The sequence below is a fragment of the Natator depressus genome, chromosome 17, assembly GCF_965152275.1.
Source record: "Natator depressus isolate rNatDep1 chromosome 17, rNatDep2.hap1, whole genome shotgun sequence".
Lineage (NCBI taxonomy): Eukaryota > Metazoa > Chordata > Testudines > Cheloniidae > Natator > Natator depressus.
In genome coordinates, this window is record NC_134250.1 from 18390193 (window position 1) to 18407617 (window position 17425).

The window sequence follows — 17425 nt, forward strand, 5'->3', positions numbered from 1 at the left end:
TATAAAAGAGTTAATGTTTTTTGTATTTCAGTTGATGTATCCTTACAGAGTAAAAATATTTATTTTGTTTATGTTCTGGATGTTTTTTGAATGTTTGAGGAGTTCTTCTAGATTGCATCCTTGTTTAACACATATCTCCCTTGTACTGTAAAGCCTTGTATGTTCTGGATATTGTGGGTATTTATATAGGTTGCATCCTTGTATGTTATAAATACTTTCTGTACTCTAGGCGGTTGTTTTTAACTGGCTCCCCACATTGTAGCTTTGTTTAATATGTATTTTTTCGTCTACTCCTTCTATTTATTCTGAATGTTTGGGGGTATTTTTTTCGCTAGATTCCCTCCTCCACTGCTGCAAATATTTTCTGTACTTTGGAATCTTGGATTTCTTCGGGGTGCTTTTCCAGCTTGTCCCCGGTCTAGATTCATTGTCTGCGGTGCTCTGGAGCCTGGGGTTGTTCGGGATGTTTTGGGTGTTTCAAGTAGGCTGTCTCCTTGCCTAATATAAATCTCTGATGCACTCAGGAGGCTCCTTACATTTGCTCCGGATGGTCGTGGGTCTTCTGTGCCTGATTGCCCTGCCCTGTGTGCTAGATCTCTTCTCTGTTCGGTGGCTGGATGGAGGCGAGCGCGTTGGCTGCTGCGCTTGTGCCCCGGTGAGAGGGAAGCAGCTCGCAGTATCTCTGTGCAATGGCTGCGAGTCCGTGTTCCGGGCCGGGCTCAGGCTCCAGGCCGGGATTTGGGCGCTCCCTGCCCGCCTCCCTCCCCCTCCGCCCCCCCCCCCCGCCCGGCTGGCTCCCTCCCTCCCCCTCCCTCCCGGCTCCTGAACTCCAGCCCCTCTCTCTCTATCAGCCGCTCACTCTGTCTCAATATGTCTCAAGATGGCGGCCAATGTGGGATCGATGTTTCAATATTGGAAGCGCTTTGATTTACAGCAGCTGCAGGTCAGGCTTCTCCGCTCGCCCCGCCGGCCGGGCCGCGCCGCCGGGCGCCCCCGCCGCTCCCCGGCCCGGCCCCCCGGCCCGCGCCGCCCAGGGGGAGCCCCCCGCGCGGCCCGGCCCCGCTCTCCCCATTGATAACTGGCTTTATCAGAAATTGATCCTCTTTGTTCAATTCATCGATCAGCCCAAGATGGCGCCGGAGCCGCCGCCGCCGGAGCCGCCGCTCGCCCGGTTCCGGGCCAGCCCCCCGGCGGGGCCGTGCGGGGCAGAGGGCGGCCGGGCGGGGGGCAGCCCCCGCTCCCCTTTATTTCTGGGAGCCGGGGAAAGTTTATTGAGTGCTGGGACTTTGTGTGGGGCGCAGGCAGCCGGCCGGGCGCAGGCTGCAGCCTCTGAGCGGCTGGGGCTGGGGGCGCTGTGGTGCCAGCGCTCGGCGCTTTTAAAGCAGCCCGAGCCACTCGCCTTCCCCGCCGCCGCTCAGACAGCCTCTTCCCCCGGCCGGCTCCCCCCACAGCCGAAGCAGGGGACCCCCGTGCGGGGGGTGGCCGGCCAGATTCCCCCCTCCCCCGCTCGCACTCCCTTCCCAGGGCTCCCCCCGGCAGGGAGAGTCCGGCCAGCCTTCCCTAGGGTCCCCGAGCCCCCCTGCCTGCCCCGGGTTTGTTTACATCTCGGCATCCATGGCTGGACCTTCCTCCTCCTCCTCCTCCCCGGGTGGGTTTGAATTTGCTGGCGGGTTCGGGGCGTGCGAAGAGAGCTGTGCTGGCCTGCCGGGGTTGGCACGGGGGTGATGTGCCGTGGGGTCCGGCTCGGGCTGGCAGGGGGACGCTGAGCTCCGGGGCCTGCTGGCGCTGGGAATAGCAGGGGGGAGCGGCGCGCAGGTCCGAGTCCTGCTGGGGCTTGGGTCCGGCTGGCCCGGAGGTCGGAAAGGAGGAAGCTCAGCGGGCTGGGTCCTGGTTGGGCTCCGGCTGGCCCAAGGGGTGGCTGTATTGGGGGGAGGGGGCTGCGCGGTCCGGCTCCTGCTGGCCGGCCCTGGGGAGTCTAAGGTGCGATTCTTGCTGGGGCTCTGGGTCCTGCGGGGGCTTGAGCTGGCACTGGCGGCTCAGCGGGGCATTGGCTGGGGTGGAAGCAGACAGCCTTGTACATATTGTGGCGTATGCAGAGCGTTGGTTTCCATGCGGGGGGGGGGGGGGGGAGCGAAGAGTCTGATGGAAGTTAGCTCCTGCCGGCTTCGGAGGGTTGAACTTCTGGGGAGTGGGAAGTGTGTCGGGAGACGTCCTGTGTGTGTGAAGGGGGGTATATTCTGAGCTTATCTCCGTGTGTGTTTCTGGGGCTGACGGGCATTTCCTCCCGCTGTAACCACACGGCTTGAACACCGTCTCCCTTCTGTCTAGGACCTGGCACATGCGTTGAGTGTTGCAGTTTTAACGTGGCTGCTCATAGCGCTTTGGAATCCTGTCCTTTCAAGAAAAAGTACTTGCTATGCAGCTTTCCTTTATCTTTTGGGTGTGTGCCTTGATGAGATTCAAGATCCACTACTTAATATAATAGCTCATGTATACGGGGGGTGGGAGCGATTAGTCGGAGATTTCCCTGCCGATTAACAGCACTGCAACATGTAGCTTTATCGTACTGTAGTTGGTTGGTGCAGGAAAATTGTGTCCTGCCTCTTTAAATCCTGAAACGCGTGGAGTTTAAATAAATTGGCTAGAAAGCTTTTGCTACCCACCCCTCGCCCCCACTGAGGAGTCTGTATTCAGCAAGTGCCCATGTGGGACCTTAGAGCGCAGGCAGCCTGAAAGGAGCCGGAAATATGTTACATTGATGTTTGGCATAGCTGCAGTCAAGTTAAAGGTGAGAGGATGCTGTCAGGATAGGTTTATGTTGGGGAAATAAAAGTATAAGAATATGGGACTAAAACAAACTGCCTTAAGGGGCTGTGCGGGGATAATGATCTGCCTTTCGGGGCTGTTGAGAGGGTTAATTAGTTAATGTATGAACAGCTCTAGGCACTTTCCGTTTTTCAAAGTATTATCTATAGTGAGTGGCTGGTGTCCTCTGACTTTCAGATGGATTAGGGGGTGGCTAGAAAGTAACTTCTTGTTTTAATTCTGATTTTTAAAGATTTTGGATTAAGGTAGAAAAGTTCAGCCAAATCTAACTTGAAAGGATTCTTAATAGTGACCCAGAATACCTACAGGAGTACAGAAAATGAGAGCCAGATGCAGGATTGTATCAAATACAATGGTTTAGATTAATATGTATTTAAACAAGGTCTGACAACCTTAATTGTAAATGCTTGCTTTTGCATATGTATATGTGCAATTGTACTTCCCTAGAATTGGAAACTCAGCACTCCTAGTGTGATTTTTCTTAGTGTTAAACTTTACACTGTAGAAAGGCATCTAAAATACATTTTCTAAAGAAAATAAAGCTTCAACAAATGTTTATTGATTAAAGCTTATTACTCTAAAGTGCTATCATGTAAATTAAATTCTAGAATGTAATGAACACAGCCAAATGGCATTTTGAGAGATTGGTCTAGTCTGTTTTTAGTAAAAATAACTCACTTTTCCTATAATTTAATTCCTGTGCATACTGTAAAACCTGTTGTGGAGTATTAATGTGTAAACTTTAATCTTGTGTATGGTAGACTAAATGTGATGAGCTGAATTTAGCAGTGCTAGGCTTCTCTTTGAAGCATTCTGGCAATAATGAGTTGGAGTTTATATTTTGAGCACCAAAGCCTTAGTTACCACTTACTTGATAACTTTATACATACATATATGTGAACTGTACGGACCTAGGTTGTGCATCCATTAGCTAAATCACTGAGGAATCTGTATGTAATAAACTTTGTGCAATTTCTGGCCACAGAGAGTTTTGGAGTAACTAGAGAGGTGGAGAGTCCATTCAGACAAACATTTACTCATGCAAAGAACTGTTTTTTGATTTCAGATATCTTTATTTCTCCTCCACCTCCCCAAGCTGCGTGATGGGGAAGGAATAAATTACTTCATCCTGAGGATAAAACAATACCTCTTTGTGACTCTCTGTTTGGGGGGGGATGACCGTTTCAGTCTTACAGTATTTTCTGTACAAGGAGTTTTTCTGGCGTTTGTAGTGGGGTGTTCAACCAACTGTGGAACTACATAAATCAAATTTTGTCCTGTCTGCACTTTCATTGCCTCACTCAAGTGGGAGATTCATGCATCTTACAAGTACCCCAGTCCCACCTGTGCTCTGTCAAGTAGAACTTTTCCAGCTCTGACTGTAGTTTGAAACCAGCCTCAAGGCTGCATCCGTTCCAAACTATCGCTCCACCCACCTTTTACTGGGAAACTTGTAAGGCAGTCAAGTGGGACTCTGTTGATGGAAATGAGGGACAAAAACAGGCACACATACTATCTACTGGTAACCGCCCCTTCTCAATTGTTAGGGGAGCCATGTTTACTGTTACATGTCTACCTGCACTGTAACATAAAGCAGTGGGCGTTTCAATAGTGCAGTCAAGGTTGTATCTGTGTTAATTAAAATACACAGCCAAGAACACTATTTGCTCTGACTTTTGTATTATTCATTTCTCCTTTCACTAAATTACTTTTGCTTCTCAGCGGAGAGACTTCAGCACTTGAAGGCGGCCTAAATCATCCAAGAAAGCTTGGATTGAACAATAAAAGTCTGTCTTACAACTTGAATATGTTGGAAACAGAAACTGCAAGGTTTGACAGGTGTCAAACACGGGCCCTCACTCCACTTGCTGTTGAAATTGTTTAAAATGGTTCAGCCAGGCACCAAGTTCAACCCTTTTTCCTAGTAGAGGCCAGTCATGCTTCCTGAATCAGGTGTTGAAAATGGTTTGGCAGCACCTTTGGACCACTTGCCAAACTGGGTTTAACCATGGACTAGGTGACCTCCTGTGGTCTCTTCCAAACCTAATCTTCTGTGATTCTATGAGTGAGGGAGGAACCATATTTGACAGCTGCTGTCGAATGGTTTGGCATGACCTGTACACCACTTGCCAAATTGGTTTAACCATGATTGAGGGAGGAACCATATTTGACAGCTGCTGCCAAATAAATCAGCGTGTTGTGCAGACAGATCTTTGGAAGCACTTGGCTATCATTGTGATGAGTATGGAATAAATATCTGGATGAATGCTTGGTGGAGTGCTGTACTGTTGCTCTGAAGAGTTGCAGCTACAACTCCTGGTATGAAAATAGTCAGGTGATCTTAGTCATCTTCACTTACAGCAGGAGAAAGGTTACAATGGAAGAGTCTGACCCTACTTGAAGTCTTGTTCTTAGTTTATTTATAATCTTGATGGATTATAAATAAACTTGCCCGTCAAACAATGTGTTACGCTCCTGTGGCTATAGCATAAAATCCTCCTTAAGCTGCATGGCTAATAGGCTTGAATAGATGTAACAAAGGGTATAACTTGGCCTGCAGTATCTTTATTACTTCAGTAATGAAATATGAGGGCAAGAATGAACCCAGCTTGATAGTCCTGCAAACTCAACCTGAGATCTGACAAACAGAAAAAGTAGAGATTATTTGTAAACTGAATAAATTTGATGTGGAAACATTAAGATAAACATAGAAACTCAATACGATCAGGTGTCGCTTTTCAAAGCAGAGGTGCATTTTATTTTTTTTAAAAAATGCGCATGCATGCACAAAACTTTTTAAATAAAACTGCTTGGCTTTCACTAACAAACCAGGGAATTTAAACTTAAAGCCAGATCTTGTCCATATACTTTTGTCTTGTGCAAAGGTATTTGCAGCATATGGTTAGGGTAAACCAGGAGCATTATCTGTTTGCTGCCATTGATTGTTTAAAGGTAGGCCCATTCACAAAAGAAAAGCTGATTTCTAAATAGTAATGAATAGAGTTTAAATTCTGAAGCACTTCTAGTGTCTAATCAGAAGCAAGTGGAATTGTTGGTATCCTGTAGCTGAACCTGATTGTACCAAAACACAAGACTCTTTGCTTATAGCTGTCCACTTTATCTCTGTTAAATCAAAAGTGGATCTAGAGATAACTTTCTTTTCCCAAGTCACAGTGGGATTTATAGCTTCTGTCCTGAAGGTGGGGTGAGGGAACATCTCATTGCTATATTATCAGTGATGGGAATTATGCATGTGTCAAGAGAAGATGCTCCAAGGTTTATAACTAGATTCCATCCACTTCTGCATGACCATGGAGGTACTTGATTCAATAAAAGCATTGTGGTTCTGTTTCAGGGTGAGAAGCAGAATTTGGGGATGTGATGTAGGGGATCTTCTCTCTTTCTATCTCACAAAATTCTTCTTTGTTGAATCTTCCTGCTGGAGTTCACCATGGAGGGTAGGGGGGGAAAGAGATGGGATGTGTCAATACCAGCTGCTGTTTGCCAAGGAGTGAAAGCTTATTGTCTCTGTGGCAAATACCTCACCTCCCTATAACAGGAAAAAAGGCACAACATGCAGACCAGCCATTCAGCCTGTCTAATGAGTGGGGATTTGGCCCTAGTGGAGTAATTATGGAGCAGTAGTAGATGATCCATAGTTATAACTGACATTCCATTGTAAGGCTCCCCCCCTTTTTTGGGGAGGGGGGCATCCCCTTTTCTCGCCTCGTTTCCCAAATCCACAAACAAAAGAATTTCAACCACAAAATAAGTAGAATTAATTTATGGTTGAGGTAAACATTTTTCCGCCAGATTTGAGGTCAGTTGGACGAGGAGTTAAAAAACTGTGGCACATGCACAAAGTGTTTATCAGAGTTTAGAACTGGATAACAAATGCATATATTATGTGGATCTGATTCTGCATTCCTTTTCCCCTTTGATTATATTGGGAATTTCCATAGCAAGGGCTACGTTACTGGCACTTATATATGAATATAGCAAATAAGTAACAATAATTATTACAAAAGGCGTGAATTACAGATTTAAACTGTGGTAGACAAAGGCAATTATTTACTAGCTGCTATGTAACTTAAAAGTAGGCTGGTTAAGCACTAAATAACTTCTTTTAGGGAAAGGAATGTTGTTGAAAGGGAAAGATTGTTTAAAAACCAACTTAGTGTTGCAGCAGCCATAATCTTTTATTAAGAAGAAACTGAATTGAGGTTGCCTTATGGCAAGTGGAAATGGGATGTTGGGAAGAGTTGGAAACTTTTTCCTTTTGGCTTGCTGTTTTTCCCCATTCATACAGCTTAATGACTTGGCTAGATTTCCAGTTACCTCAACATACCTTCTTGTATATCTGCAGATGACTTCATCAGCATCAATAGTGGAAACTACACGCTATCTAGCAAGATTTACTAGGAAGACAAGCTTCTATAGTTACTATTATGGGTATTTTTCAATCAAATTTAAATATGAAATTTACTTTCTTAAATGTACTGTATCTACTCTTTTTTTTTTTTTTTTCCCTTAGAGTGAAATGATTTCTAATTCGGCCCTCTGCAGGGCAAGTACCAGGTTTTCCTTTGTGTTTGTCCAGGGGCCTGATTCTGATCTGAGCCTTGGGGCATGAGTGAAAGATAAATAAATAATAAATGAAAAAAACAATGATAAACCATAGTTGAAAATGTATTTGTATATAAATGGAAAATGAGCATGCTCAATCTCCCCATCTCTATGAACAATAAGTATGGAGGTACTGCATACTTTGTGTAACACTCCCAATAAAGTGTTCCAGGATGTTTGCTTCTAACATACAATATTGTAAATTTAGTGTAAATTTGCAAAATCTGCTTATAAATTTGATTCAGATGTTTGTCCTACAGCATTCCAGGTTCCAGTTGCTAATGTATTCCATTCGGTAAAGAAAGGGAACCTCCAGGAGTTTACCTTTTATTGTGGTAAGGAAGGCTGTTACATGCAGTTCCCTCTGGAACTTGATACTCTTCCTACTGCCAGTTGGAGAGGAACACTAGAGAGTGCTATGATATGTGCCTTTCTTGTTTCTCCAGTGTGAATACCTTATGTTCTGAACTGCATGCAGTTCAGAGCTTGGACCCCAAACTCTGATCCCTGCCTGCTCAAGGAACTTTCTGTTGCTAGACTGATTTGTTTTTGGAGATGCACTTTTAAACATTGTTAGCTGTACCTCAATTAAATTTTAATGTAATAATGTAAATGATGCAACATCAAAGCAGATTCTACAACTTTCAGCCCTTGGCTTGGGTTTCCATTTAGCTGACATGTAGTTAACTAATTTTGTTCATCTTTGCAGTAATTATCAGTTGAGTAGCCAGTGGAAGGAAAAAAGGTATCTTCATCATATTTGTACGAGATGACTCTTAAATCACCATTCTTAATAAAACATCCAGTTAACTGTCCGGGAAATAATACAAAGGATGAATGTGCCAGTTTGTTTTTGTTAATGTAAGAGGCAAATTCTTGTGGAATGAATGTATGAAGTTAAGGGCTCAGTCTGAACAAACTGAGGATGAATGTAAAGGCAGCTTCTTTACAGGATCTAGAGGAAGACATGGGCCAAAATCTTCATGTTTGGGCACCTAAATGTATACTTAAACATCTAAATAAAAGTGTAAAAAAAAAATTTTTTTTTTTTTTTTTTTTTTTTTTAAAGCTGATGAGCACTTGCAAGCTCCCACTGACATCAGGCCCTTTTTATTCAGGTGCTGAAGTCTGAAACTGTAGTTGTGGTCCATTTTCTGAAGAGCTTGCTTCCAAAACCAGATGATACAATCTGGGCGCAAACACTTGATGACTAGATAAGTGTAAGCCTGAATGTACCACTTTAAGATTCTGAGTTATTTATTTTGTGGTGGACTGTCCTACACACGCTTCATGAAAAAGTGGGTGAATTACAGAGTGATTGAAGTGCTAAGGAGTGATTGAAGGAAGGGAGGGTTTATTTTTGGTGCAGAGGAAGATGGAGAGAGTTCCAAGTGCAGTGGCAGCATGGAAGAAATCACGAGGTTGAGGGGGACAAAAGCTGGATGGAAGTTTAGCAGAGGACAGAAGGACTAGGAAACAAGAACAGACACATACACAGAGAAAGACTTGTGCAGGATCTTAGATGTTGGTGGGAGACCTGAACTTGACAAAAAAGATGAGAAGACTGGACTCCTTTATTAATTTAAGATATTGTTCGATACATTATTAAAACCCATAATGAAAATTTAATAATTAAAAGAAAAATCTCATTTAGTTTGAAGCGTATGCACTGTTTGTTTACTTATTGTCCCACCAGAGGGGAGAAACAATGAAAATGGACTAGTCGTTTTCGCTTTTTTTTTTTTGTTTAGTTTGTTTTACTTCCTGGATATTACTCATAAGTGTTTTGTATTAAAGTATTTTGGATTGCACACCCTATGGAAGAACGTCTAAATCCAAATAAATGTGTATTCTGAATTTGAAACTAACAAACTAAATATCTGTATTAACATTACATTTTCATAAATATTGTTAGTTTAGGCCCAGGGTTTAGGTTATTCTGTATTTACCAGTATAAACTATCTGAAAGTAACCCTTTAACTTCCCCTTCTTAAATAATATTTGGATTTGGTAGGAAACAAGTGCAACTTGCAGAACTTATGTTAGATCAACAAGTATTCATTGGTATTGCTAATGACTAGCGTCTTGGATATCTCGAGCTGTATGTTTTATATGCCATTGGTCAGTTCTGTATTGTGATTTAGCAGAATATACTAAATTTTTTTTAGTATAAATATTTTAAAGTAAAAGAAGGAAGGTGACACGATAAATCTGTGAAAAGCCAGTGCACCTTAGAAGGCCTAGTTTTGAAGTCTGGCTACTTTTAAACTAAGATCCTTAATTGTTATGTGCCTGAATTGCAACTCTGGTGCCTCAATCACTTGGGAAAACTAAACACTCTTGGTGTAGGGCTGGGTTAATAAGGTTTTGTTATAATTGAAGTATGTTTTCAGTTGCATAGGGGAAGTTGGAACGGTACGTGCCCTGCACTATGCCTAATTCTAACTAGCCCTTTGCTTTTTTTTATATGTTGGGTAATTTTAAATGGACACTCTTTTGTAAATGTTGGTGCCTAGACACCCTGATTGGGATTGGGGACCCAGTTTGCTAGGTGTAGTATGAATAGAGGTAGTCCTTTGAAGAGCTTAGTTCTTAAAGTGTGTAGGCCTTAACCATATGTGAGATTCATCACATCATTGTTTGACTAGTGATTGTTTTGCTGTGGTGGGCCCTGGGGTGTGGAGCGGTCTTCCTCTCTTTTATCAATCTCTACCCACTTGAGGAAGAGGAGGAGGAAAAAGCGCAACCTCAACTTCTCCCTTGTAGGTGCTCTAGTTTGATCACTGTTGGCCCTGCATTTCCCACCTTTATCTTTTTGCCTTCTTTATTGTAGTGGAGCCTCTCAATTTCTTGTTGCTTTTTAAAGGTAACTTTAATCAAATGTAATCCAACAAATGGATTTTAATTTAAAATACACTGGTCAAATCTGCAAGGGTTTTTTTTTTGAAAATATATAAACTAAATATGCAAATTACACATATTCAGTGCTTCCAGAATGTGATAACAGGTGTGGGCATTTTGTAAATAAACCATGAGAAAAAGTACTCTCCTGCTCCAAATGGGACAGTTTCACTGGTAAGAGTGCTGCAGCAGCAGCATTGTGCAACTGACCTGATTCTTGTTATGTAGTTGGAGTATTATGAAAACAACTGTGCTAGGGAACTAGTTACAATATTGTTAAAACATGGCTTGCTCTTGTGTGTGTTTATAATCATGCCCTGGTCTTCGCACATTTTAACACACAGTTTGCGCTATGTAGAAAGATAGTATCATGGTACAACTAGATCCCTCAACGCTAATTTTGTTAGTATAGATAGAGCCTACATTACTCTTCCTGCTCCTGGTGTCAAGTTATGAAGTTTGAGAAGTGGTCAGTTTCAGTTTGTGGTTATTGCCCAACAGAAGACAAAGGGCATAATCATGTAGAAAGTAAGGACAGGTGAAGCAAACGGGGAAAAGCAAGACTCCAGATTTTGATGGGTGGGAGGAAATGGTGAGTGATGGAGAAAGTTGAGATGATGCCCTTGTCCCCAGCACCATAGTCGCTGATACATACTAACCAGTGCACCTGGGAAGTATGAGAAGGTCTCCCGGTGGATGTCCAGGTACAATACTACACTGTATTTACAAGCCGCATTGGATGCGCGGTATGGAGTGGTGCGCTGGAATTACTACCAAGCTACTGCTGTTGGACCTTGCTGGAAAGGTCCCATCTCAGATACCAACATGATAGCATGACTTAGAAGTATCCATGGTAGATTGACTGACTAGTCTCTAGTATTAAGGTTAGTGTTCATGCTAACAATTTTTGATACACGTCATACAGAATGTCATTCAGTGTTTAATTTTTTGTTCGTAGTTAAAACATTCTCCCCACTCCCATTTTATTAAACAAAAAGTGAAACTTTAAAGTGTTTGCCTCTGATTAATGTCTTAAAAAAAGTTTATATATTGTAAATAGAAAGGCCTCATCTTTCACTTATTAAGGTATCTTGGCTTCTTAATATACCTAACATTTAAAGCAAAAGCTTAGAGGTGTGGATAGAGTGAAGTACAATTAGAAGCTGTTCCCTTTTTGATATCTAGAAAAATGTTTATTTCTGGCACCTCTTTCCCCACTATTAGGTATTTGAGAGTGTTTATCAAAAAGGTACAGATATGTACACTGGTATAATGATACTTAGATATAGACTACAAATTGGTCAGATAAATCTATAATTTTCTTTGAAGTAGCAGGTCACTAATATTGCACAAAGTGTGAACAAATCATATTTTGGAACTAATGATTTGGGAACAGACAGTACCACATGGTGTCTTTCAGCTCTATCTCACTGGTTCAAATTCAGCCTAAATAGGTAATAACTGAGGTCACGTCTATACATACAGTGCTGCAGCTGTACCAGTACAGCTGTGTTGCTGCAGTGCGTTTGGTGAAGACGTTCTATGCTGATGGGAGAGAACTCTCCTGTCAGCATAAAAAAATCACCTCCGCAAGCAGCATAAGCTGTCTGTGGGAGAAGCTCTCCAACTGACGTAACTCTGTGCACATGAGCGCTTATGCCGGTATAATTTATGTCGCTTGGGGGGTGGAATATTCAGACCCCTGAGCGACAAATGCTTTGCCAACATGGGCTGTAGTGTAAGCATAGCCTTAATTTTTCTGCCATCAGCATGGTAATAACTTTGTGAAATGAGTTGAGCGTTTCGGTCCTGTTCTTGGTGGTTGATGACTCTGCAACTGACCTCCTGTGTGACCATAGGCACTTCACTTCACCTCTCTGCATTTATTTCCCTATCTATGAAATAGGGATAATGATACTGACCCTCCTTTGTGAAGCACTCTGACATCTATGGATGAAAGGTTCTGTGTTATAGCTAAGTATTCTTTATTGGCACTGTTTACTTCTGTACTTGTGTGGATAAATAGGGCTTTAGTTTTCAGGGCTGTGAGACACCTTTCTCCAGGATTAACTTACATTTTTAAACAGAAAAAACAGCCCAGCAAATAACAGTGTATTCTTAAAATACAGATATTTTTCAGCTTATTGCTAGCATTATACGGAATCATGAAAAAGAAGTAGGAGTAAGTCTATTAAAGTAACTAGGAGGTGGCAAAGTCTTGAGTTATTATGTATATCCTAGTAAAATCTTAATGGTACCAAATCACTGTAAGAAATTTTTTGCTAGCAATTAGTTATAAAGTTTTGATATCAACACTGAAGATGACACAATGTCATATACATGCTCTTTTATTTAAAAGCATATAGTCATAAAGTATGCGACTCAGTGTTGCTTGTAATATGAGAGCAGGATGTCTGGTGTATCAAGTTTTTCTTTAGATTTTTTTCCATGAATTGTAGATAGCACACCCAAAACATACAACATAAGTCTGCAGTGATGTAAAAGATGAATTTAGTATGCAACAGTTTGTGGTTGCACCACTTGAAACTGCAGGCAGCTAACTGCATGCATAGGTAATGTGACTCAAACAGCTCTGCATTCTAAAAACAGACAAACTTCTACCAGTTTAGCTATCTGTAGTTTGTAGGGTTTCTATCCAAGCCAGCTGTTACTGGTTGTAATGGATTGTAGACTGCAACACTCAAGCAGGTCTGATACTCCATCTGGCAGAAGGCAGTGGTACACTTATAAGGTCATATGTGAAATGTGTTAGATTAATGGCTGGATACTGAAGTCCTTTGTTTGCAGAACAAGTTTGATATGGTAGGCTGAAGCTTTTTCACAGCCCCCTTCATCCCATTCTTAGCGTTTGCTTATTGTAATCCAAATATCCATACTCTCCCTGGCAAGTCTGGTAACAAGGCTGTAGAATGTGATTTAGATAACCTACCTCTGCTGTCAGAAATTTGGGTTGGCTGTCAACTTATTTCATCTAAAGAAAAATGAGGAGTACTTGTGGCACCTTAGAGACTAATAAATTTATTTGGGCACAAGCTTTCGTGGGCTAAAACCCACTTCATCAGATGCAAGCAGTGGAAAATACAGGAGGAAGACAGACACACAGACAAAATGGGTGTTGCAATACCAACTGTAATGAGACCAATTAATTAAGGTGGGCTATTATCAGCAGGAGGGAAAAAAACCTTTTGTAGTGATTATCAAGATGGCCCATTTCAAACAGTTGACAAGACGGTGTGCGTAACGGTGGGGGAAGGGGAATTAGAATGGGGAAATAGTTTTTACTTTGTGTAATGACCCATCCACTCCCAGTCCTTATTCAAGCCTAATTGAATGGTGTTCAGTTTGCAAATTAATTCCAATTCTGCAGTTTCTCATTGGAGTCTGTTTTTGAAGTTTTTTTTGTTGGAGAATTGCGACTTTTAGGTCTGAAATTGAGTGACCAGGGAGCTTGAAGTGTTCTCCGACTGGTTTTTAAATGTTATAATTCTTGATGTCTGATTTGTATCCATTTATTTTTTTGCGTAGAGATTGTCCTATTTGGCCAATGTACATGGCAGAGCAGCATTGTTGGCACATGATGGCATATATCACGTTTGTAGATGTGCAGGTGAATGAGCCTCTCTGTGGTGTGGCTGATGTGATTAGGTCCTGTGATGGTGTCCCTTGAATAGATATGTGGACAGAGTTGGCTACGGGCTTTGTTGCAAGGATAGGTTTCTGGGTTAGTAGAACCATGACCAGGGGTATTGTGTCTGCTACCCAAGATCCATAAACCTTGAAATCCTGGCCACCCCATCATCTCAGGCATTGGCACACTGACAGCAGGATTGTCTGGCTTTCTAAACTCTGTCCTCAGGCCCTACGCTACCAGCACTTCTAGCTATCTTCGAGACACCACTGGCTTCCTGAGGAAACTACAGTCCATTGGTGATCTTCCAGAAAACACCATCCTGGCCACTATGGATGTAGAAGCCCTCTACACCAACATTCCACACAAAGATGGACTACAAGCCGTCAGGAACAGTATCCCCAATAATGTCCCGGCAAACCTGGTGGCTGAACTTCGTGACTTTGTCCTCACCCACAACTATTTCACATTTGTATACCTTCAAGTCAAGTGACTGGACATTCAAAACAGACTCCAATGAGAAACTGCAGAATTGGAATTAATTTGCAAACTGGACACCATTCAGTTAGGCTTGAATAAAGACTGGGAGGGGATGGGTCATTACACAAAGTAAAAACTATTTCCCCATTCTAACCCCCCCCCCACCGTTACGCACACCGTCTTATCAACTGTTTGAAATGGGCCATCTTGATTATCGCTACAAAAGGTTTTTTTTCTCCTGCTGATAATAGCCCACCTTAATCAATTGGTCCCGTTACTGTTGGTATGGCAACACCCATTTTTTCATGTTCTCTGTGTGTATCTTCCTCCTGTATTTTCCACTGCTTGCATCTGATGAAGTGGGTTTTAGCCCACGAAAGCTTATGCCCAAATAAATTTATTAGTCTCTAAGGTGCCACAAGTACTCTCCCCCCCCCTCGATACAGACTAACATGGCTACCACTCTGAAATCATTTCGTCTAGTCAATTGACTGAATAGTTATCAGGTGATAATGTTTAAACATTAGACTGGTGAAAATGTGCTATATTCTATTATCAATTCCCCAAACAGTAATACTTTGCAGTTATCGTATATAGGACTTCTCACCTGTTGCTTTCAGTGGATTTTACAAAGGTGGGGGAGTGTCCCCATTTTACAGAGCAAAGGCCCTGATTCAACAAAGTACTCAAGCATGTGCCTAACTTTAAGCACTTGAGTATTCTGAGCAGTTTATTGAATCTGTGATAGAAAGATTTGCCCTTTGTCAAGAGTTCAAGGCAGAGATGGGAATAGAATCCAGTTTTTTGAACTCTCTGTTCATTCAGTAGCTGTCCCACTGAGTTATCTGGTCCCTTCTAAGCATGTTACTTTATCCCATGAGCCTGCAAAACTTAAACTTTTCTTTTGTTTATTTAGCATGGGACAATAAATGTCACCAGAGCAGCTCAATAAATTTAAAACTTACAGTTTGTCTGTTTGTCAACAATTAATTTATTTTTCACTGTTTAAGTTGACATGTGTGCATGTCAAAGTAACTTTGGAATCAAGTTAGAATGGAATCCCATTTATCTGATCTAACTGGAGCCAGGTCGGATAATCAAAAATTTAGATAACCAGGAGAATGGGCAAAGAGCTTTCTATCCACTTTGTATCTCCGGCTGTCAGCTCTGGGCAGCGGGGCTCAGGGCTGTCAGCCCAGGGCGGTGGAGCCATGCTGCCTAGTTTGGTTAATATGGAGAGCTGGATAATGGAGCCCTGCATAAAAAGGATTCTGCTGTATTTAAATGAATAGATGTTTTATTTTCAGATATAAATAAAGTACCATTTGTCTGTCATCTGAAAGACGCTCTTGCTTTAGCTGTTAATTTTGTCAGCAAAATACTTACCTATTTTTATGTTGCTTGATTTTTTTTTTTTTTTCATGTTGATAGCATTGAAATAAATGCTGGGTTTGGCATGTCTGCTGTGAAAATAGCTCTTCTGCTATTAATCTGTGGCATTGGGATAACATTAAGCATTCTTAAAAATAAGGAGCCAGTAATGTTAGATTTTTGCCTAGACTGCTTAGAGTTGGGTCCCAGTCTTGTTTTTAATGTGGGCAGTTCCCTGTATATAGAGTTGCTTACAGGCCTAGAACCATAATCTCTGGTTTTGTGTGATCACAAAAATTGTACAATATGCCTTAAAAACAAATCAAAGTTCTGAATATGTTCACTTTCAGCATTGTCAGTTGTTCTATGTCACTTTCAGGAAGTGATTGCTATAAACTTCAGGGTTTTTTTAAAGTAGGCTCACCCACATTTTTTCTGACATTGGGTTCTGCTCCTGAAATTCTCAGAATACTGGAGGGGGTGGCTGGCTAATGTGGCATCTTCAGTTAATCTGTCCTTTACCGTCCATGATTGCCCACTCATTTGTTGAGGTGAACATATTTTCTACTCGAATAATCTCAAAACAATTGTTTGTTACCAGGAAAATCTCCTCACTGAAATCTGTGATTTAATACTCTCCTGTGTATAGGGTGAGTGATATTGTAGGAGGATGGTATTTTCTTGTCTCCACCATTGTATGAGGATGTAAATGCCATGTATCTGGGCTGATATGGAAGAACGTTCAGAGAATAAATCAATGTATAAGGGTATATCTATCCTTACATTTTATAGCGCTCTAACTTGCTGGCTCAGGAGTGTGAAAAATCACCCACCTGAGTTAAAGTGCTCAGACTTGCTGCAAGCGCTAGTGTAGACAGGCTCTGAGCGCTGGAAGCTAATCCCCTCGTGGAGGTGGATTAACAGGAACTCTGGGAGAGCTCTCTCCCAGTGCTCGCATGTGACAACACTCGTGCTGTCGCGGGAGCGTTCCCACGGCACCACTTTGAAGTTTCCAATGTAGGCATAGCTTAAGAAATGTCCTTTAGACCCTGTGTACACTCGTACTGGATCTACACTTATGAGAACATGAGGCTTAATACTGCAAGGTATTGAGTGCTCTCCCTCAGGCTCTCTGCACCAAATAGGATCGGGCATTGTTTCCTCATCTATTTTAGATTGGCATGTGAATCATGTAAAATTGCTCTACAAACATACGCTGTTGATTCCCATGTATAAAACACTGTTCATTTCTCTCTGTGCATGCCAAGGAAAAAGCCTTGCTATCAAGGTTTGGCATGTGTAGAGAGCCTTGTCACTTGGTCTTCTGACTGACATATTCTATTGTAAGGCTACCACACTCTGTCTCCTATCCTTTGATATTCATTTGTTTCTAGCAACCCTTCTAAAGCCCTCACTCTCCCTGATGCTTAGAACTTTAATTTAAAAAAAAAAAAAAAAAAAGGGATTAAAACTTCTCTCAAGACTATGTTGTGGTCAATGTGTGTGTTCCAGATAGTGAAATAAAATCAAGTACTAGTTAAGAGATGTTCTGGCATATTATCAGAACAGTTG

The 17425-nt window shown here is 42.1% G+C and overlaps 1 protein-coding gene across 4 annotated transcripts in view; it reads left to right on the forward strand.

The window, feature by feature from the left end:
* Nucleotides 1-806: 806 nt before the first annotated feature.
* Nucleotides 807-17425, forward strand: part of CUX1 (cut like homeobox 1) — a 399694-nt gene continuing 383075 nt past the window's right edge. For 3 of the 4 annotated variants that reach the window (XM_074975052.1, XM_074975049.1, XM_074975051.1), the window contains exon 1: nucleotides 807-943. In XM_074975052.1, the coding sequence (XP_074831153.1) occupies nucleotides 881-943 (63 nt within the window). In that variant the 5' untranslated portion in view covers nucleotides 807-880. Of the gene's footprint in view, nucleotides 944-2668; nucleotides 2789-17425 lie in introns of those variants that run through there. The other variant, XM_074975050.1, reaches the window with a different exon arrangement.